Source organism: the organism of the source record quoted next, unplaced genomic scaffold, assembly GCF_019419815.1.
Source record: "Pyrus x bretschneideri cultivar Hongxiangsu unplaced genomic scaffold, Pyrus_bretschneideri_v1 Contig54, whole genome shotgun sequence".
Taxonomy (NCBI): domain Eukaryota; kingdom Viridiplantae; phylum Streptophyta; class Magnoliopsida; order Rosales; family Rosaceae; genus Pyrus; species Pyrus x bretschneideri.
This window is the reverse complement of record NW_025999792.1, coordinates 1,894,613-1,918,319: the sequence shown is the minus strand read 5'-3', so window position 1 is coordinate 1,918,319 and position 23,707 is coordinate 1,894,613. Positions and strand designations below refer to the sequence as shown.

Genomic DNA, 23,707 nt, shown 5'->3' with positions numbered 1-23,707 from the left:
GATAAAAATGTGAATCGACGATCCGACCGTTGGATCGTCACCAAAATTGGATACATTATAATATGTAATATTTAAAGATCATAGGAATTATGGATCAGGAATCCGACGTACGGATCTTCCCGAATTGGATTTGTAAGTTAGTAAAATAAATGTTCACGGCCACTTGTTTTAGGCAATTGGCGGAGATCCGATCGTTGGATCGTAATGAAACTTTAATATGTTATTCTCGAAGCATATTGTGGATCTTTGGGAGTTGCGGATTGGAAATCTGATATGCGGATCTTCCAGGTCGAGTTATACAGGGTTGTAGACCCTACCGTCGATCTTTGATCAACTGTTGACTTGTGGTCAATGGGTCTCAAACTATTTTAGAATGCCTTTGAGGTTGTGTTTTATGTGAATTACGTATTCTACTGATAAGAGTTCTGAGATGTGATTCGATAATTGGTCACAGGAACCAATCATTCAGGATGCCTTGATGCGTGCGTTAGAGAATCATAGCGTGGACTCCAGGTGAGTGGATCTTTTCCTTTTTATCGTACATATTACTGAGAGTTCTATTGACACTTTTAAATTGATTAGGTATATTACCTTCATATAATTATTGTGAATACTTGAAGTACTATATGAACTACGAATGGCTTGATCCCTGTTTAGGGTACGTAGGCAGTCTAACGAGACGTTAGATGCAGCCATAATATATTTGAGACAAAAGTCTTATTTGGGAAATTGAGTAATGCGAAGGAAATTGGTAAAGGCAAGTTTTAGTTTTGTGAATTAGTTAGTTAAATTAGTGTTAATTGGGTTGTCATGGATAATTATCCCTGAAAATAAGTAGTTCGGGAGTAGGGCGTTATTGATTGTACATTTCACACCGTATTGTATATAATTGAAAATGCTACGACATGGTTGAGTATTAGATTGCATCATGGTATATCCATATGTATATTACTTACATATAATTATTGGGAATGCTTTGAAGTGCAAAGGTGAACGCAGGACACCCAGGTAAGTTCAGGTGAGTTTATGGTATTAGTTGAATCGATTGAGTTATAGCATGACTACATTTATGTGTTAGGTAACTCCGATACTATTGTACTGGTTGCCATGAGTTGCACATGTTATATTGAGATGCATTGAGTGCTCATAAACCTGCACCCCGGTGTTAGTGCTCCCACCTGTGGTCAGGGCACAGTCCTTCACGTGATGTTCACCTCCCACACCTTACGCCCACCTTGGACTCAAAGTAGGTGCACAGGCTTGTCGTATAGACCACTATAGGTGGTTCCGACTCGTAGGTGACCAGCGATTATTCGCACAGTCTTCACGTGATCGTAGCACTTGAGCATACTTATTTACACCCAGTCCTGTCGTACAGACCACTAGAAGTGGTTCCTACTCGTGTGCAGGGATGTTTGATGAGCTATAGATTAAGTCATACAGGTCACTATAGGTGACTCCCGACTTGTATGCTAGTATTGATTGATGAGATATAGATACCTGCACCCCGGTGTTAGTGTTCCCGCCCGTGGTCAGGGCACAGTCTTTCACGTGATGTTCACCTCCCGCACCTTTCGCTCACCTTGGACTCAAGGTAGGTGCACAGGCCTGTCGTACAGACCACTATATGTGGTTCCGACTCGTAGGTGACCCGCGATTATTCGCACAGTCTTCACGCGATCGTAGCACTTGAGCGTACTTATTTACACTCAGTCCTGTCGTACAGACCACTAGAGGTGGTTCCGACTCATGTGCAGGGATGATTGATGAGATATAAGTACAGTCGTACGGGTCACGTTAGGTGATTTCGGCTGATGTATCATTTTATATTGATTAAGTTCATTTAGCCTACTTGTTAATGCATTGTAGAGTCTATGGACATGGCATACCCGTGGTTTTGGCCATTTTATAGCATGGGTGTATATATATATGTGTGTAGTACTGTCCTATAGAAAACGATAAGGGAATTACAGGGAGGGTTTATTACTAATAGAAAGGTAATAGTTTTGGGAAGCTTGGTTTTACTGCTTACTCACACTTTCTGTTTTGTACCCCTTCAGGTTTTAACTGCTGAGTTCGCATCGATGAAGATATATGGCTAATCTTAGTATTGGTGGCTACTTTTAAGGGTATGATTCTTACCCACACTACTGTACTTTACTTATGCTCTGACATCGCGTGTGAAATGGGTTCGCTCCCACTCGTAGCGCACTCTGGTATTTAGATACTTTTAGGTTCAAATTTATTGTTCTTTTATACACTATCACACTTTATGGCTTCGTCACCTTCCAGGTGTCCGCCAACACAGCTCGATTTGGGGTCCTAGTGGACATTTCGGGTCGGGGTGTGTCATTTAGGCTTTAGGAAATCAGACATTTCCCCTAAAATTTTGATTGAATTCAAATGGAGTGTATGATCCTTAATTAAAACTCTATGGATTTATAACTCATTTGAAATCTTTCAAAATCTCAATTGAATATACCCTCTAAAAAGATGAGTTTCTATCATTTGACCAAAAAGTAGAAGAGAGGATTCCAAAATAATGGACCAATTGATATACAGTCAAACCTCTATGTAGTAGAAATAATGTTAGGATCAAACCAATTTAATTTATTACTATATGGAGGTTATTACTGAAAAAAGGTGGAGCTTCAAAAATTATTTTTTTACTTAATTATCCTTCATAAAAGTGGTATGGAATATGGATACAACGAACTATATTAGTAAGAAGAGATTTCATCTTCTAAAAGGACAAGTGGATCGACCATTATTATTTTACATGCAAAAAGTTCAATACACGTCCTCTTTACGTGTTTCGTTATTAACCTAGCTACAAGAGAGCAATAGATTGTACTCCATGACTCGATCGTAAGGATGCTTCCTCTCCAACATGCATGTTTTCACCTCGTCTGGAAATAAATTGGGAAAGAAATTTCAGTTGAATAACTTTCCGTGTTGGAATTGAATGAATACGAGGGATGAACAATAATATATAGCAATCAAATATCAATATCATTTAACAATGTTATATTCATGTGGTGGTAATAAATATTGATGGCATATAAACATTATCGACCTCATATGAACATTGTTTACCAGATATTGATGGAAACTTTACTGAATATGAACGTCGTTACCGTGACATTGATATTCATTCACACTATATTAGTCCGCGTTTCTAGCATCGCTATCCGAGTTATGCGAACGATTGACATACGTAGGGAGAGAATCTGATTAAGTTTTTACAGAGAAAACACTATGATTCAATTCCCTAATGGTTGCTCATCTCCATATAAAACCAAAATAAAATGTTTCATGAGATTATGGTTGTTACTAAGTTTAATGGTAAAGTGAAGCTCTTTTATTAACTGGCTGATATTTTTTTAACTGAGTTACTAAAACACGTCTCAAATTCTATCCATCATATAATACTAAAGTAATGAAGTCAAACCAGGCCAGTGCTGTTTGTAGTGAAATTTTATTCCAACAAAGGGCATCTAGACTAGGCAATTTAGACTAGGAAATCCCCAAGAGGAATTTTATTCCAACGAAGCTTTGACACACGAAAATGCTTTGAGTAGACCAATTGGAAACACTCAGGTTCGACGAATAAGGTATGACAAAAGGATTCAAAAGTGTTTTTGACCTGCATGCCAACGACCATGTCTCCAAAGAACTTTTGTTTAAGATTCACTGAAGATGAACATGCAATCCAATCCGGGAGGAAAAATCCCTTCCTGGTACTACATTGCAAGAATCGAAGTCCTTGACCTAAGAATTGGGGTAAGGCATAAAGAAACCAGCTCATGTTTACATAATATTTTCATCAACAACCTGAAGCTTTTCAATAAGTGTGGAGCATAAGTTTTCTCATGGGTTTAATATTTAACTCCTGCTACTAGAGTAATGTGGCACTTCGGACCTTACGATGAGAATACTTTATGAATGCTAAGTTTAGGAGGCAATGTTTCCCTTAATCAATGTTGCCGAGGCAAGCTATTAAGCTTTGTCTCGGGCCCACAAACTTACTTGTATTCTGCTCTGACACTTATTCCTCATACAAAGTTTGTTTAGTTTAGAGGGTTATCGGTTGAGATCTCTTTCCATCAACAAAGAAGGAATAAAGAGGAATCCATGTTACTGCAAAAAATAAAAAATAAAAAAAAATAAAAAAAAGAAAAAATAAAGCTTGAAATCATGGAAGGGACAGGCCTTCATCCCAGCCAGAGAAACCTTAAAAAAAGCTAGTCTCCTTTGGTGACTCCATTTCCCTTAGATGTAGCTGAGATTCTCTAGGACTGGTGCTGGATCTGACTCTTCTTCCTGCTCTACTTCGAAGTCTGAAATCTCATCCAGCAAATACTGTGGAACAAAAAAACCCATATTCTTGATCTCTTCCAGGATGTTGTAAACGTCTCAACCTTGAAGGTGATCTCGTCGAGTGTAACCAGTAAGATACCCAAGGTTATATAGTTTGTCGTATTCCTCTGCAAATGTCTTCTCATGCTCTTCCCAAAGCACCACGATCTTAGAAGCATGTTTGTTGGTGGGCTGCAGGAGATCCACAATATGCTTATTCTCATTCTGATTACCTCTTAGCAAAGCTGCCTAATCTCCCACTAAAGAGCCTCCTGCTCCATCACACAAGTATTTCCCTCCGAAGTTATCAAGTGGTCCAACTCTTCCTTCAAGCTAGTCTAGGACTTTTCCACTTTGGCCTTAGCTTGCTGCTCCAACCTCATCTCCTCTCTCATCATGCCTTGTTTGACCTAACTTCGCTCTAAGTTGGTGAGTCCATGACCAAACTTCTGAGGTGACTACATTCGGATCAGCCTTACTCCGACTTTGAAAAATCTTGGTACAACACCCTACCTTATAGGCTAAGGATTTTAATATTTGCAATGTGATATAAAGACGAGATCCCCTTCTTAGTTCGAATTGCATGTTCGTCCTTAGAGAATCTTAAACAAAAGTTCTTTAAGGACTTGGTTGCCTACATGTGAGTTGGACACACCTTTGGAATCTTTTTGTCAGACCATATGCGTTCGACGTGAACATTTCCAATAGGACTACCTTGCTGACTTGGCCAAAGCATTTCCATGTTTCGAAGTTCCATTGCAATAAAATTCCTCTTGGAGATTGTTTAGTTTGGATACCCCCGTTTGGACCTGTTGAACATAAGGTGTGCACACTTATCTCAGGGTTGGAGTTCAGAGCCACCCTTGGAGGATTTCCAGATCGTCATTTCGACTATTCCCTTGAATAGCTTAGAGCCTAGATTTGAATGTTATAACTCACAACCATTCTGGTTGCATAAACTTTCCAGAGGTCGGATGATGCACTGGACATTCGAGGTCAGGGCGCCATGTGCCTGTGCCCATATCGCACCAATCGTAACTGCACTTATTACGGCTTGAGTCTCCCAAGCTGCTAACCGAACAATACAGAATAAGCTAAAAGAGAATCTTCTGATAATGTTGTTTTGAATTTTTAGACTTGCGATCATGTGAAATTTCAAAGTTTATATTTTTCTCAAGTGATTGAGGTATTCCTTACATCACCAAAAAAAAAAGGAAAGAGAAACACACATTGATCACAAGATAAACAAACTTCAATATATCTTTATAGATAGAAGAAATAGGGTTGTTAATAAGGTGGTGTGATTAAGTCTTGGAAGGATTACCTACATATCTATGGGAAGGAGAATCAAATCACTGGTGTAGTTCTAAGAAAAGATGATAAAATATAAGTATTACATTAGGGGTCATCTTTCACGAATAGCCTATGAGGAGGTGTTAAAGAGATGAGTTATTCATAGACTTGTCTTCATGTAAACGGCGGCTTGCGATTGAGTTCAAAATGGACAACCTACATATCCCTGGGAAAGGAATCAAACTGCGTGTAGTTTGGATTAGTGGTACGCCTAAGGATAGTATAGCCTAAGCTTGGCGATGTTCCATATTTTGGTGATCCGAGTTTTGTCCATGAATTGCAGGTTGTACGTTCATTTGCCTCCCACTCCAACAATCTTGTATGGTCATTCCCAGTTTGCTCCAAGTTTTCCTTCTCCTGGTATCTTTGTGTTTCCGAAGACTTCTTTTAGGACCAAATCTACAACTTGTAGGCTTTGAGTGACGCCTTTGTCATAATACGATCTGATCTAGTCGAACATGAGTGCATTATCGTCATTCTTTCGCGAAGTTGAGGTCTAACTTAAGGATTTCTGCATTTTCTAGGGCAATATGTTCTTCAATATGCAGATTTATATTGTGGGGACTTAGATCAGAATGACGACTTATGTTCCATAAGCCATGGAGAATGGTGTTTCTCCTGTGGCCTTTCAAACTGTTGTACAATATGCCCATAAGACTCCAAGCAGCTCTTCTAGCCATTTGCTTTTCTTTTCAAGTCTTTTCTTCAAACATTGTAAGATGGTCTTGTTTGACGCCTCTGCTTGTTTGTTGCCTTGTGGGTACCTCGGAGTAGAAGTGAGATGGCAAATCCTAAGCTTTTTATACTAGTTTATGACTATTGGTGAACTGCAACCCATTGTCTATAAGTATGGTATGTGGAATTTGAATCAGCTGACGATGTTGTTCTAAAGAAAGGACTTGACAGCTGCGCCGATGATCTTTGACAAAGGCTTCTCCAGTGATCCGCTTCGCCTCCATCCATTTCAAGAAGTAATCCGTTGCCACTATCACATATTCTAGTTTCCTTGGGCCTTGTTGAGAGTCCCAACCAAATCAATGCCACATTGCATGAAAGGCCATGACCTTGTTAGAGTATTAAGTTCTTATGCATGTTGACGGTTCATAGGGGTGTATATCGTAACTTTGGGCACAATCTATGGCATTTTACTGCATGGTAAGTCAATAGTATCATATGGCCAGTACCTTATGTGCCAACAATCTTGCTCCAACATAGTTGCCACATACTTTAGAGTGGATCATTTAGGATTTATAGGCATACCTTCAGAGTGATACACAACGTGTGGGGTACTGAATAAGAACGTCGGGAAAGCTTTCCACGAATTACTATGTACCTCGAAACCTTTTGGACCAATTTCCTAGTCAAGTGGCGCTTTCAGGTAACTTTCTATCTTGGATGTAGTAGATGATCTTGTCCATCCAATTTTCCTAGGCGTCGATGGTTGTAATTATTTCTAGTTCTGCTTCTTTGACACTCAGAGCAGTGAAGTATTCGAATGGGATCGTACACCGAAAATAGTAGTCGACAATCAATGCTATTTTTTCTACTGCCTTAGCATAACTGTTTTCTCCCTTTGGAATTTTTTGGATATAATATCTTCCAAATCTCTCAAGCAACACTTTGCCTCTGTTCAGATAAAGCCCCATTATAGGTGGTGTGCGACGTTGTCTCCCATGACTTGGTTAACTATGAGCATTGAGTCGTAATGGATTGGTTATTCTTTCACTTGGAGTTCTACTGCCACCGTAAGTCCCGTTAGAAGTGCCTCATTCTTTGCTTCATTGTTACTTACCTTAAACTTAAGCTTCAAAGCTTGCTCGAGTATGAAACTGTCTAGCGTTACCAAGACCATTCCTACCCCTGCCCTATTTATTTTTAACGAATCATCTACATAAAGTTCCAAAGAGGGGGTTTTGGGGCACTTCTTGGGAATCTGCAATACTCGATGTATCTTGGGCTGCCATAGTGAATTCTGCTATGAAGTTTGCTAGTGTCTGGGGTCTGATCGAAGCTTTAGGTTGATAGTTGATCTTGCGTTGCCCTAACTTAATGGCTCATTTGGTAACTCTAGATGACGCATCGAGATTGTGCAGGATGAATCCCAAGGGATACCTCGTCATGTAGATTACTCTAAATAATTGGAAGTACGGTTGAAGTTTCCAAGCTACAGTAACCAATGCAAGGATGAACTTTTCCATCTTCTGGTATCTAGGCTCTAGTTTGAGAAGAGTTTTTGATAGATAGTACATCGGTTTCTGCTCCCCCTAGTTTTCTCGAACTAAAGATGCATTAACTGTGCAATATGACACCGCCAAATACAGGTACAAGTCTTCTCTGTCGACCGTCTTGGACAATAGTGGAGGGTTGAATAATTATTCTTTTAATTTCGTAAAAGCCTCTTCCCACTCATATGTCCATAGCAGGTTTTTACTTTTCTTTATTATGGAGAAGAAAGGCTTACACTTATGGGTGAACTGTGAGAGGAATCGACTGAGGGCTGCCGCTCTTCCTGTCAAGCTTTATATCTCTTTAACGGTTTTGGGCTACTTCATCTCCATGATTGCCCTGATCTTATCTAGGTTGGCTTCGATTCCGTGTTTAGTATCAGGTAGCCTGATGCTACTCCGAATATGCATTTCTTCAAATTTAGCTTCAAGTTGTACTTCCAGAGTAGGTCGAACGAGTCCTGGAGGCAGGTCAAGTAGTCTTTCTTCTCTTTGCTCTTGATGACCATGTCGTCTATGTAAACTTCCATCGTTTCTCTAATCTTTTCTTTGAAGATTCGATTGACAAGCCTTTGATAGGTTACTTGTGCATTTTGAAGAATAGAGGACATGACTTTGTAACAATACGTACCTCAATCAATAACAAAGGAAGTTACTTTCATGTCTGGTTCATGCATTTTTATCTGATTGTATCCAGAGTAAGCGTCCATGAAGCTTAGCAGCTCGTGGTTGCAGTTGAATTTACCAGTAAGTTGATCCGTGGGAAATGATACAAATATTTAGGACACGTCTTATTTAAATCGGTGAAGTCCACACATACCTTTCATTTTTTGTTCTTCTTATGTACCAGAACAACATTGGCTACCCAGTTCGGATGGTGAACTTCGTCGATGAAGTTGGTGTCATTGAGCTTGTCGATCTCGGCTACTATGATCTTGCTTTGTTTGGTCTTGTGGTTTCGCTTACACTGGATAACTAGTCTGGCAATTGGGTCTAGGTGGAGGTGATGACAAATCACAGAAAGGTCAATTCCGGGCATTGCTTCTGCGAACCAGGCGAACACGTCTTTGTTGGCCCATAAGAAGTTAGAGAATAATTCATTCTCTCGATTGGTCAACTTTGATCCTATCTTGGCTTTCCGCTCTGGCTTTCAGGACCAAGGCTGATGTACACAACGTCTTTATCAGTCTTTGTCTCTTGTCTTTTTTGGGGGTTAAGATGTATGTCAAACTCCTTGTAACTTGTCTGTTGACCCCCGGGCTATGATTGGTATGCTGACTCATCCACAGGAGCGATAGAGCTTCATTCTTCCTTTCAAATCATGTTCATGTTTTCGACAGTGCAATAGCGTGTCGTTGCTTGGTCTCATTGTACTTCTTTTACTCTATTTGGAGTAGGGTAATGGAGCAACAAATGGTAGTTTGATGGCACAACTCTCATCTTTTACAGCCAGTTCTAACCAAGAATGGTGTTGTGGGGAGCTTGGTAATCCATAATGTGGAATGTCACTAGATGGTTGGAGAGTTCTGCCTGAACTGCCAACTTCATTGTTCCTAGAGACCAAACGGGGGCCATATTAAAGGTGTGGAAGGTGGTATTTCCCTTGTTGATGCAATCATGAATGCCCACATTTTCGACAACGTCATTGAAGATGACATGTACTCCTGATCCATTATCTACTAAGACACAGCTAACCAAGGCGTTAGAAATTTGTATTTTGATGACAAAGGTGTTGTCATGGGGAGAGTGAACATCTTCTAAGTTTCAATCAGAGAACATCAAGATGTTAGAGCCGATGGTTAGTGGTTCATTGATTGAAGCCACCATTCGAGGCTTCTTGCATGCCACCTTCCTTTCTTTTTAGTTCTTTTTTATATTCGCTGTATATGTAATTGACTCTGGGGAATGTCCCTTCTCTGAAATGTTGGGCAGGGTAAAGACCTTGAAGCCTTCTAGATTTTCTGCGTTGTGTTTCGGGAGGAGATCGTTAGGGCAATGCATCATGACTTAAATCAACAATTTATGTTGAGATCTAGGCGGACATTGCTTGGACCGATGCCTTTTTAAAATGTGAGACGGTGTTTTCAAGTAGTGGGAAAAGCTTTTCGACAGTCAAGTTAGTAAGCAAATATGAGACCTAAGTAGTGGGGAAGATAAGTAGAGTGCAATGAATGCGTTACCAAAGACGAATCATATAAGGGTTACATATACCAGCTGGGAGAGAAACCTTTTTAGGATAAATTCTTGTTCTAAGTGGGGAGAATCCTAGAAGATATCTAGAAATTGATATTTTATCATCTTTAGGAGTGTGATTACATACGGTGCACTCCAATTTATAGATTGTAGGAAATCCAAGACATATAGAGATTTGACTGATTTCATACGAGATCAGGCCCCGTGTCTTGTGGAACAAGCTTGGTCATTCTCAAACAAAGTTACTTTGGCTTTGCCCACTACTCCGGAACAGGATGATGGTGGCATCACTGTTCCGTTAATCCAGCTTTGCTCAGAGCTATTGAGTCCATAAGTGGATTTTCGAGATAACATTATTCTGATCAACCTTACTCCGACCCTTCAAAATTCATGGTACCACATCACTCTCATACAAGTCTTTATACATTAGAAGAGAGTCTTAAACATTACCTTTATCATTGGGCCGAAATGGAACTGGATCCCCTCCTGAGCTTACGAGGTTGAGCTTCCTGAGCAAAGGATCTGGGCCATTGAAATTTGATCAAACGACTACAAACAAGGAGCCCATTTAAAAGTTATAATAATTACAGCCATTGGATCAAATTTCAATGGCCTAGATCCTTTGCTCAGGAGGCTTAGCCTCCTAAGCTCAGAACGGGATCCGGTTCCACTCGAAAAACCTTAGTGGCGGAGAATTTTGCCACCAAAAGTCCTTTTTCGGGCAAATTGGTAGTTAATAATAAGAATACACATGTCAGCATCATGTGGTGCATCCGGTACACATAATTTTGTGTTCCATGGTAATCAAGAAGCAGAATTTTGCCACGTAAGTAATTTGGTCCCACCGAATGAAAGTAGGTGCTGCACGGCAAGCACTGGACAAAAACTCTTTCCTAAGTCCAGACTGTGTTACTTCCAATTCTCCATGTTCCCCAATTTCGAATCCTGCCTCGCACAATCCTCACAAGCAAGCAGGCCCTCTCTCATTCCCCAGGCAAGCTAACGGCTAATCTCTCTCTCTCTCTCTCTCTCTCTCTCTCTCTCTCTCTTCGCGATCATACTTTTCTCACTCTGTGGTGGTATTTGCAGGGAGGTTCTGCGCTCTGCGTTCAAGATCCGATCTCAGACCCCTAAAAGCACTCAAATCCGTTTGATCTCCCGGTCCATTCATGCGCTGAGGCGAAATTAAATCTCGCACAAATATGGGCATTTTGTTCACTAAAATGTTCTCTTCCCTATTTGGGAACAAGGAAGCTCGGATCCTCGTCCTCGGATTGGACAATGCTGGCAAAACTACCATTCTCTGTGCGATTTCAATCATTCTACTCTTACCCTTTTTCGTTTTTTCGATTTTGTCAAGTGGGTTTGTGTTAATTTTGGCTGATTTCTGACTTGTTTTGGGGTTTTCGCAGATCGTCTCCAGATGGGGGAAGTTGTCTCCACGATTCCAAGTTGGTATTTCTTTTCGTTTCTTCGGGTTCGGTAGTTTATGGGTTGTATTTGATTTTCTTGTTCGGTTGCTCACAAATTATGAGAAGATGATGAAAATTTGAAGGTTTGATAGTTCGTGTTGATGTAACAAGTCAATGTACTTTTTAAATGGTAGCCTAGCGAGTTGTGCAGCTTATCGTGTTCTTCGAATTGGAAATCAGATTATTTTGCTGAATCAGGTCTTTTACTTGGATGCAGCCATTGGATTTAATGTTGAGACAGTGCAGTATAACAACATCAAGTTCCAAGTCTGGGATCTCGGTATGCCCATATGTACCTTATTTGTATCTTCAGTTGGCACGATATGAGATATGCTACTTTGATACCATATTGTACGAGAGCAATGCCTTGCTTAAGAGTTTACCTTAAGTCAGAAATTAGATGTGCTTTAATTTGATTAGTTTTGTATAGTCAGCATGAATTTTAGGGGGAAAACTCCCTAAGGCGAAAAAGTTGGATATGTATCTTAATAAACTTATTAGGTCTTGTCATCATAACGGTTGTAATTTGAATACCTTGTGGATCAGAGAACCAGATCCATATCCAAATCAGTAGGGTTTAAACGTTTAGTCATGTTCGATTTAGATTGAACTTGTTGACCTATTCCAAATGACTTATGAGAAGCTGATTTCAGTTTGTTGGAATCAACACACTAGTCTGTACACTGTTAAGGAGATGGTTTTGATGTGGTGCACAACTTTGTATTCTGCCTAGGTGATTGATACAAGCTTGAGGTTGGTTTGTTCCTTGAATTAACCAACCAGATTGAAAGTCAGCGTTGCTTGAACTCAAGTTATTCATGACTGGATTGGATCCTTTGTAACTATATTAAATGGATGCTTTTATTGTGCATGTTTTGAATGTGTTTAACTTTGCTTGTTGGTTTTTGTGTCTCAAGTGGAGTTTGTGTTCAAGTACAGAATTATTTTTAATTTATTGTATGTTATTGAATTTTCTTTTAAGGAGGCAGTATACTATGAACATGATCTTTTGGCTTTAAACCTTTGCCTTTCATGACTACTGGTGCATTGTTGTAATTTTTGGGAGCAATGTTGGCATGTATTTCCTTCTGGATAATGGAAAATAGATCTTAGAGCTCTTACATCTTTTTCCACTACTTATATGAGGTTTTAATTTTTCGTATGATGGATAGTAACTTTTAAAGCTCAAGTTATGGACTCATGTGAGTTTCTTGATAAAATAAGAGAAGTCACATTTTTGTGTTCTGATAAATTTGTTTTTGTTTGTTTATATAGGTGGACAGACAAGTATCAGGTATTGTTTCTTTGACTAAATGGTCTATTAATATGTTTGGATATTTAGTAAACTTTTCTGTATTTAGTCCAATAAAAGTGTAAGTTTTAATACTTTGCAATCTGATGTGCTGAATAAATCTTGATTAGTGCGTCTGTTTTAATATTGTTATAGTGAATCTTCATTGAGGATTAGAAGAAAAATATCACAAATGGAATATGTACTTGTGTTAGAAAAATATTACATGAGTAGGATTTATTGTCAGAACCCTATATAAGCTTTGATGTTTCACTATAAATGTAGTTCTGTGTTTTATGATTATCAATTGGTATCCATTTACTGGGTGTTTCAATATCACTTTGATTGTTCTGTATGCCTGAATTCATTGTGTAAATATTCCTTTATTTTTTTTGAATTTTTTTAATGGATGCCATTAGTTTCCAAATATTCATGTTGAGATATAATTTCTCAAGCCAAGTTAATCTAATCTAATCTAAGAGTGCTTTAGTCTCAACTACACACTGTTAGAAACTTTATGCAAATTACGTAATTATTCTTAAACAATAGGACTTTGCCACTGAATACGAGGGATACATGATGATAGTAGCCTTTTCTTTTTTAGCTTGAAACCAGACTAAGTTTTACGATAAAAAAGAGATGCGTATTTATTAGCATGGCAGCTTTATATAAAAATAACTTGGCTGGGTCTCCTGGATTAGCAGTATGGATAACAGTTGTAAGGGTTAGGTCAAGGTTTGTTTTTCATTTTTTCCTTTTGAATTGCTTACCCATAAAGAAAGCATCCATAGGATGTGACACTTTATGATTAGAAATTTGAATGAAATTCTTCATGTGGTGCCCATCTTGATCATACTAATATGTGGTAATGAAACTCTGTTTGTTGACTTTTGAGGTATGCGTACTGTTGGGTCACCTTGAGTATCTTTTGGTTTGTCACTCCAATTTCTAAGTTAACAATAAGCTCATTGGACTCTATATTGTTTCGTGCCACAGACCGTATTGGAGATGTTATTTTCCAAATACTCAGGCCATAATCTATGTTGTTGATTCTAGTGACACCGATAGGCTGGTAATCGCCAAGGACGAGTTTCATGCAATACTTGAGGTAACTTCTTGTTGGCATGCATTTGAATATTCAAAGTAAATTTTTGGAATGTATAGAATTGGCCTTTTTGGTCGTAAATTTTTGAATATTCTACCTTCCATATTGTTGTCAGTGCTTTGTTGCTGTAAATGTAAATATAAGGAAAGAGAAATTGATATAAGAATTTTTGTTAAGAGGGGATATAAATAGATCTATTTCTATTTTCTGGGAATCTTAATAATAAAGTGGAAATTCTTTTTAGTACGAGAAACTTCTGTTAATGTCTAACTCTTGGCCTTGGATGTTTGTGATTCCATAATTCTACTCTCTTTTTCTGACTCCCTGGAGTTTGCCTTTTACTCATTGGTTGTGTAGGTTATTTGATAGTGATTTTATTGCTTTTGAGCCCTTTGGCAGGAGGAAGAGTTGAAAGGTGCAGTTGTTCTCATTTTTGCCAATAAGCAGGTTAGTGGGATTTCCTGTTAAATTTGCATGGTTCGGTGAAAAACTGCTGTTTAATCATTTAATAATATGCATGTGTATGCGGACCACAGTATAAAGAGACAATGTTAAAACAATAAGAAAAAGAAAAATGTCATTTGTTAGAAAACTTTGAAAGGGAACCAGCTCTTACATTCCAAGTTCAGTTTCATATCTTTATATAGGCCTTTCAAATATAATTTTCAATCAATTTTGATTTTCTTTGTGATCCTTTTTATATTTTCATTTGTGTTATTAGGATCTTCCCGGTGCTCTTGATGATGCTGCAATAACCGAGGCTTTGGAGTTGCACAAGATAAAAAATCGCCAGTGGGCTATTTTTAAAACTTCTGCCATAAAAGGGGAAGGTCTATTTGAGGGCTTAGACTGGTATGCATTACTAATCATCAAATTTTCTGTAGTTCCAGTTAGTAAAAGAACATTCCGTTTCAATTGTGAAATTTCTAGTATAGCTAAAAGTGGTGGATATGTTTTCTCTGTAGTTACATCTGTTTTACACATTTATGTATCCTAGGAATTTCCAACGGTTTTAAAACTGGATGAGATTGAGCTAACAATTTAACTGGATAAGATTGAGCTAACAATTTATCCGGGTAAGATTGAGCAAATATTTATTGCCTGTTGCCTTGACTTCCCTTGTGAAGAGCAAAGGGCAAAAGGTCGGGGAAAACTGTTGAGTTATATGCTCAGTTGACCTCAGTCCATTATTAGAAGCCACGTCCCAAAAAGCATTTGTTGGTACTTTAGTAGTCAACATGGTGTTTATAATGATAATAAGCATGAGTATCATGCAGAAATCAAGCTCGTAGAACGAATTGATAATTTCAGAGTTGAATCTCGAACGATGCTAGATTGAAACTGGCCCTACAACTGCTCAGCTGCTAGAAACAAAAACTGAGTACTAGTAGTTTTCACATTTGTAGTATACATACATAATATTAACTATGTACACTAAGTACCATTGTCCCCATTAACGTTGTAGAAATTTCAAGAGTCCAGCAGCAAGTCAATAGGATCCTTTATTCATTAATTCCTTTCTGAAACTGACTCTAATTTTGGTTCCTGCTTGATATTCATTCTGTTGGAGTTTTGCAATTGGGAATTGTTATTAGCGTTAAAGTCATCATGCACTCCTACGTCCTTTATTTTCTTACACTGGGGAGGAGTGCATGACAACTTTTATGATTGCCAATAACAGTTATTTTTCTTTTTGAACAACATGCAGTGCTGTTGGGGGCATTTATTTCATAATATTTTGTTTTTGAGTGTGCGTGAATGTACTTTTAAGACTTTGTACAGTTAGAAGTGATGATGAATTTTCAAGTTCTTCGTAGTTTTAAATTTTTTTTGTTTTAACTTCAACCTTAGTTTCTGAAGTAGAGTGGAACAATATACTTGTTAATGTAGGTTGAGTAACACACTCAAGTCTGGAGGTGGCTAATTCATTGGGCTTGGGAAATCAAAGCTTACTTCTGCGTAGCCAGGTCAGAATTTGGGAGGAACGACGTTCTGATAGAAAATTTCATTCAGGAGTGCAGTTATGTCAATTGTCCTTCACCGATTTTTTCTGTTCCCATTTTATAGTAAACGACTGTTATACATGTAAAAAGTTTCCATCATAGATATGATCGTTTGGCTCGTATTTTTGTAATTTTCATGTTCTCTGCTTTATATCAGTTATGCTAGATTTTGTTTTGCTTGTGTTTTTCCGTGGTTGGGGTAACGAAAAATTTCTAACCTTTTACGTGAAAGTTGACCAATATTGTCTGTCGCCTTCGGTTGGTTTATCTGTCACTTGGTGAGCCATAACTTTAAGAAAAAACTTTCTGCGTTCTCACCATTGTATATTTTGGGGCTGTCATAGTTCAGAGAGTAAATTACAAGTTTCAGTGGTTGATATTTGACGTTGGAGTATTTTCATGTAGATTTTAATCCCTTCTAGTTGATCTTGTTTATCGTCTTCGGTTTATGCAAACTTATAAGATGATGCTATGCGAATATATGAACAATAAATAACCATGTGCCGCAAACAATCACAATGATTTTAGTGAGGTTCAAGAACTTTGCTACCTCTTGAGATGCACCATGGAGAATAACAACTCGGTTATAAGTGCTTATTGAAAACCCTTATGCTAAACACCAAAATCATGCTTTAGATTTCACTACCCTTGTATTCTCTCCGTTGTTCGTGCAAATAAACAACCCTCAAAAGGAAAATTTTTGATGAACCAAGGTCATTAAGCCACATAATGCATGCATTTAACGATTAAATGGTTGAAGCATGCTTGTATGCATTTTAAAACAAAACTTAAACCAGGAAATTTATAGCCTAGTAGGTGAACCAAGACTTAACTCAAATCACAAAGAGAGTTGAGAAACTTTATACCTTAGAATCACAAAGAGAGTCGAGAAATTTTATAACTTTGATTCACTAAGAGAGTTGAATTTTATACCTTTGAAGCACCTCTTTGCTTTGCAAAGGTTATTCACCCATGAGAGGGCCTTCAATCCTTTGCGACCTTGCTCCTTGGCTCCATAAATATGGATGGAAGAAAGTTGCTTCTTGGCTCCTTGTCTTATTCGATTTGAATGGAAGAATAGACTCTCCAAAAGCCACCAAAGTTGTTTTGACACCAATGATGTGGAAGGAAGAAGATGAGTAGTATGAGAGGAAGGAAATGCTAGTTTGCTTCTTCCATATGTCCAGCCTCTCTTGAGAGAAAGAGAGAGCTTGTGTTCTCATATCTTTCCTAAAAGAAACCCTAAAGAGGTTAAGGTTACAAAGTTGCCATTATACCTCTTTTCAAGTGAGTGGCAAACTTGTAGCATGGACAATTTTGAGATTGTCTTTGGGTTAATTCATATCTAATTTTAGTTGTCATACAACTTAAACTCAATGTGCCTTGTGGACGAAACTTAATTAAAGCCTGATACAAACCTTTCATATGATTAATAAACATATTAATCAATCCTTGCCATATGCAATTGAACTATTTGATTATCCTTGCTCATCATCATTATATCTTTCAATAACTACCTTACATGGTGTGCGATAAATTATGTTCGTTTTAGTGAGGCAGTGGACAACAAGAACTCTTACTAATCGGTTGTGAATTGAAACTTACTCTCAATTCTCCCTTTAGTGATTCATCTTCAGGGCTTCCACAAAAACCAAGAATAGCAGCTAGCAGTTTGTCATTGCGGAACTTGGCAATGGTTGCAAAACACTTCATCGAGTACGTCATATAGGCCTTGGAGATGCCACCCATTCGAGTCATGTTGGCTATGTAGTGGAAAAGACGAAGACTCTTGAGTTGCAAAAAGACAAAACTCCAAAATAGTCGTTTGACGGAACCACTGTCCTCAGCTAGGAAAGCCTTGGTCAAAACCGAACTGTCGTCTCACTCGGAGATGAGCATAAATTGCACTCCTTTCCTTACCATTCTTTCCAAGGGACGGTACCAACGAGGCCAACAACGCCAATAATTTCTCAGTGAGGGAAGGGAAATCTAAATTCTCGGACAAAGGAATCAAAGTCATACTAGGATCATCACCATAAACGACATCAGTATAAAACATCACCGGCTTGAAGCCTTCAGGGATTGCTGTGTAAGGACGGAAAACGAAGGTGTTCATGTCATCCAGATACTCCAGGAGGTCTTGCTTCCTTCCTGGGATCTTACTGAACCAACGGACTTGCTAACTAAAATCTCTCAAGCAAATAAGGGGAGGAGTTAACAATAAAGCGGCTCTTAGCGGCACTTAAAGGGCAATGACTTATCTTTAACCATTTAATACGAAGATTTATAGAAAGCAGACACATAAAAACTCTTTATCGAAGCACTACTGGTGACTTACTCCCCCAGAGTGTGAATCTCATCCAACTTGTGGTATAGAAGACTGAGGAACACAAGGCACTAAAGGAACCACGTTGCCCCATGCGATCGCCAGGGCTAATAGAATCACTCGACAGCGGAAAGGTGTCCTCATTATCACATAAAATGAAGCGACCAAGCCACAAACACAACATGGGTTTTCTATTTCAATTACTAACAGTTTTCTTACTCTTTTTTTTTAAAGAGGGTTCAAAATTTCACAAGATCGACATGTTTAGGGATGTATATGTTTGACCGGGGGATAAGATGACAGAGCAGCTGCATGTAAGTATATTTAATTCTTACTTTTCTTAAACTTGTTAGTAGTATACATATTAATTATTATTAATACGTTTGTGGTATTATTACAGGTGATGATGGCGGAGAAGAGCCAAGCTATTCTTCAAGAGGTCACCTCCTAGCTTTTCCCGGACACCCTGATCAATGCAGTCACTTAGCCCGACGATGTGGGGTTTCATATCCTCACAGAGACCTCAATCAAAGGTCGGGAAAGGCTTGTCGGCGGATAGGGAATGCCCGTCATCGGGAGAATGCGACCTCATCTTCTAGGCAAGCCAAAGGCCAGGTCACTGTGTTGACGTAGGAAGTGGCTTACCCAAAGTAGCCAGGGGTGGGCATAAAAACCGCCAAACCGGAAAACCAAATCAAATCGTGACAAAAAAAACCGTAAAAAATCGTGTTGACCAAAAAAGTCAAAACCGGAACAAAAACCGAATCGAATCGTTTCAAAAGGTTCCAGTTCCGATTTGAAAATATTAAGAACTGAAGGAACTGGATAGAAAATATTAAGACCATGTGCATAAGCCCAGTATTTTTCTTCACTTTTCTCCACCTCCTTTGTTGTTTTATCACTTTTCTCCACCTACATTATTTTTCTCCATTCTTTTCTAGTATAGGAAATAAACTATAGGGTGGAGCAGTAAGTGGTCCGCACGAGATAGAACATTGCCAGAAATCGTCTCTAATGCCTAGAACTGTTACAATTGAGGGTTCTATTGCATTTGGGGGCAAAATGTTAATGAAATTTCGAGGATTATCATATAGAAACTGCCCAACGTAAGGATGGTCAAGTACAACTGGGATTCCAAGAGATGATAGGTAAGACTCTGGGCCAACGCCACTAAGTAGTAGAAGTTGAGGGGTCCCCATTGTCCCTGCACTCAATATATCTTCACCTTGATCGCGTACATATGCCCGAGGAGCAATTCCTTTAGAATCCTTATATATGACTCCTGTAGCTGACAAGCCTGCATTATAAAATAGCTTATAATTAATATCAAACTCCTATAACGATGGTTCAAGTGGTAAGGAGCTTGTTCCCCTTAAGTAAGGTCTCGAGTCCGAGCCTTGTGAATGGAGAAGCCAGCATTGGGAGAGCTTGCCCCCCGAATGGGGTCCGACCTGGCTCGAGGGATTAGTCATCGCCTACGTGCAGGGGATACCCTGGATTCATCCAAAATATAGGGTAGCTTAATTTAATCTCATGTCTAGTGTTTGGCCTTACCTTGATTCCGTTAATGGGTTAAAACAATAAATTGTTAATCTTAAAGTGCAGAATGAGAAACTTGGAGCTGTTTTAAATATCATATAGATGCAACGTACTTGATTCACTATAAGAGAAGAGAATCTTCTCTACGTTGGCATGAACTGCAACTCGCAAGTTGTCTAGGTCTCCTTTGTTAAGTAGTTCATCAGCCGCATGTCTAGTTCCACTATTGTCAAAAGTTGAGCCAGTGATTCTTGTTTCAGGTACGTGATCCAAACTGAATCCATTTTCTGGTAAAACGCCAGCCTCCAAAAATGCTTTTTGTGTAACAGTTTGCCAAGCGAATGCATTTGGCTTGTACACAATAGTGTCTTCAATCCACTCATATGTCGCATTAACCAAATTGATGTCCCATTCAACTCCCGATTCACTTAGGAATGAAATGTTAGCTCTTGCGTACACGCCAGCACTGATTATGCTCGTGCCGCCAAGGATCCTTCCTCTAACAATAGGAATGCCATCTTCCAACATGACTCTTTGAACTGGTGTCTCTCCATCATCTTCTTGCTGGAGATTATATATAAACCCCTCTTGAGTCAAGACATTCGGATATGATGTAGGAAAACTACCTCTTTCTAAAACGAGCACCGAATACTTTGATGATAAAGTTGCTGCCAATGGACACCCTGCGGCACCCCCTCCAACTACAATGTAGTCATACACTTCTTCTAGTGGAAGATCAAAGGCATTAATCACAGATTTTGAGTAGCTAAAATCTGCAAAATGGGAAGTGCGATAATTTTCTTTAGTATATAGGAAGGAAATAGGTTGCAGAAGTGACAACATCTACGTGGGCATCTTTATGTTTTTCTCATTTACATTGGGTCATTCAGAAATAGGCCTTGCAGATTTAATAGTCTTACACAAAAACCTACCTATTAATTACTTTTAATTAAAACCCAACTTTTAAAGAGTGCTACTAGACCTACCCCATTATCTTATTTTCCCTCCCACATGATAATCACACCCACAATAAAAAGTTAAAAAGGCAAAGTGTTATTTCTCCACCCACTATTATTCCCAAAATAACCTTAATATATTTTGTTTAAAATTTTTTTTTTGAATAGAAAAGAATATGATTATAACATGAATTACACAACCACCCGTCACAAATGTGACTTGAAGGAAAATTATATGCTTATATAATACAAGTCTTTACAGAATTCTCAAGAAATAACTAGCAGCAAAACTCGACATTTGACTTACATTATCAGAAAATGTGTTAGTGTGTTCTCTGCATGAACTTGGAACAAAAACTAACAAACTATTATGCAGTGCTGTCAGCGAATTTTTTGGCAATTATAGGAAGAACATCATCAGATCTCGTCGTAGGGACCCCGAATCCCAAACCATCAAGTACAAGATGAAATTAACAATAAAACTAAAATTCAATAAACACACACTGAGTAATTAAACACTACCATCACGCAATCTTTATTCTTTGTTCATTATGACTAAAATTCAAGGTTCTCTCATAGAGAAAAACAAGCTCTTTTTGACCGATAGATTGTGATTTTGAAGTTTTAAATCCTCCACCTAGGCATGAATCGATTTATGCAAATTTTTTTTCATTTAATTTCAATTTTTTAGGATTTAAGAGAATTTTGCCTGCAAAAAAGCACCTTTCTAGCCCATGTATGTGTACGAAACAAAAGAAAGGAACAAGAGGTTTATGGCAATCAAGTTTTTTTCTTTTTTTTTTATTTTTTATTTTTTATTTTTTTATTTTTTTAATTGGAAAATGGGGGAAGGGGTGTGGGGGTTTAGGAGTTTAAGGTTGCATCCATATGCGATTCTCCATGGACTGTGCAAGCGTACTTTTTTTGTAAGGTAGCCATGCGTTTTTGTATCTCTATAGTTTATTTTGTTGACAAAAAGCTTTAATTTTTGTTGTAAAGACGATTTCTTATGAGAGTTCTTATGTGCTGAAAAATTCTTGAAAGTTTACATTGTAAATGGGAGATCTATCATACAACGATGGTAAACTTGTGTGATACTTTCCCTTCTCATATATTTTTGGTAAACATGTTTATCCATTTTTCCGTATGCATCCTCAAAAGAAGAAAAGAGTTGGCCCTTGTCATATATAATTGGTTACATGGTATGGGTAAATTGTTTTTCATATATTTGATAAGAAAATTAATGCATATGTTTTTCTATTTTTTAATAAAATACAAATACAAAACATCAAAGTAACAAAAAATTATGAGTAACAAAAAAGTAACGAACATTTATAGAGGGAATGAAGCAAAGCGAGGAATTAAAAAAACTGTGAACATAACAAATCAATGCCTGAAACAGGATCTGATAGATCTCGAACGATGAAAAACCAATGCCATAGAACTCCCAACAATTGAATGAACAAACGCCTGACAGACTGGAAAAGCATTTTGAACAAGTTTGAAATAAAAGTGACAGATTGTAAAATATTTGAAACACCAATGTGAGGGATAAAAACTGTTTGAGAAGGCAATCAGTTAATGACAAATAGCACTAAATTCCACAAAATTCTACCCTAAAATTATGTTAAATATAACGGGGTATTCTTGGAAGAGAAATTATAGATAATCAAATTCATCAAGCCAGTTAAGGAAACTTGCTTTATTGGAGTCTAGTCAATGAGTTTTTCTCATGAAAAGTAAATATGATGGGTTGAAGCGGAGAGAAAATGAGTTTTAAGGGAAAAATTCTCATTTACATAATTAATTTTACCATGTTTAGAAAGAGCGGCCAACGAGTGAACCTGTAATTGAAGATGGACAAAAAGTTGCAACACCAATAGTACAACAAACATTGTTGATTTCTCCATTTTCTGAATTCCGAAAGGCAAACGTATTCTCCTGAAAAATTCAAAACACTTCAACTGAATATAATTAATTATTTTGTTGGTGACTATAGATTAACAACAAAAGGGTCATTGATTTACAACTTTTGAAGTATTTCTAACGTTGAAGTTAATAAAATAAACGATAATTGCTATATTTACAGAATTTTACACTTTACAATATAAATTATTGCACATAAGATAAAATAGGAAATAAAAGGTTGGAAACTTGACGGTTTGTCAGTCTCTGTTTCCTGCAGGTACAAAGATGGACTTGGTGCGGAAGCAGCACTTGTATCCTCAAGGAAAAAGAGCTCAAATTTCTCTGAAGAACTTACTACAATCTTGAAACCGTATGCTACTGAATGGCGAGAATTGGACGCAGTAAGCATTCTTTATAGACGTTGAGAGATTGAAATAGAATTTTCCATATTTGAATCTTTTGGAATTAGCAAGAGTTGTGTCTTCTAATGTAAAGATGCTATTCTTGCAGTCATGGAAGATATCAAATGGTTGGCCTCTTCTTTTGAATCCATAAGTTAGAAGCATATTTTTTAAAGAAGCGAATTTTGTAGGGGATGCTGTCACCTCTTGTTGGCATACATTGCATAATTTTCATGTTTGGGTTAGCATTGTTCCTTTTGCAGCTACCAATGCTTTGTTGTTTGAATCTAAGGGCCTTGGGTGTTCCTGGGGTTTTTGTGACATCCAGTCCCGAAAATATCAAAAACTCACGTGTTAAATGACTATTTTGCCCTTAGTTCGTTTCTTTTACGTTTAGTGGTTGTTTGGTGTGGTGTTGGCATGTGTTGGGCCACACACACTCACACACACACACACTGTCACTCTCCCAGATTCCCTGTCCCTTTCCCTGTCTCTCTCTCCCGAGTCCTCTTTCCTTCCTCTTCCTTCTGAAAACGTACGGACACACACAAACACACTCAAACATTTATAGATCGA

The 23,707-nt window shown here is 38.1% G+C and overlaps 2 protein-coding genes across 2 annotated transcripts; one reads left to right on the top strand and one right to left on the bottom strand.

Moving 5' to 3' along the window:
* Nucleotides 1–10,987: 10,987 nt before the first annotated feature.
* LOC125470904 (ADP-ribosylation factor 1) lies at nucleotides 10,988–16,177 on the top strand. The gene is made up of 9 exons (XM_048570705.1): nucleotides 10,988–11,124; nucleotides 11,220–11,435; nucleotides 11,543–11,581; nucleotides 11,820–11,882; nucleotides 12,878–12,896; nucleotides 13,890–14,001; nucleotides 14,398–14,445; nucleotides 14,720–14,850; nucleotides 15,889–16,177. The coding sequence occupies exons 2-9, from the start codon at nucleotides 11,333–11,335 to the stop codon at nucleotides 15,920–15,922; spliced, it is 549 nt and encodes a 182-aa protein (XP_048426662.1). The 5' UTR covers nucleotides 10,988–11,124; nucleotides 11,220–11,332; the 3' UTR covers nucleotides 15,923–16,177.
* Nucleotides 16,178–17,676: 1,499 nt separating this feature from the next.
* Nucleotides 17,677–23,127, bottom strand: LOC103926856 ((R)-mandelonitrile lyase 2-like). The gene is made up of 5 exons (XM_048570656.1): nucleotides 22,982–23,127; nucleotides 22,636–22,763; nucleotides 19,980–20,639; nucleotides 19,271–19,624; nucleotides 17,677–17,786 (listed from the first exon to the last, which is right to left on the bottom strand). Exons 2-5 carry the CDS (start codon nucleotides 22,730–22,732, stop codon nucleotides 17,677–17,679), a joined length of 1,221 nt encoding a protein of 406 aa, XP_048426613.1. The 5' UTR covers nucleotides 22,733–22,763; nucleotides 22,982–23,127.
* Nucleotides 23,128–23,707: the final 580 nt, after the last annotated feature.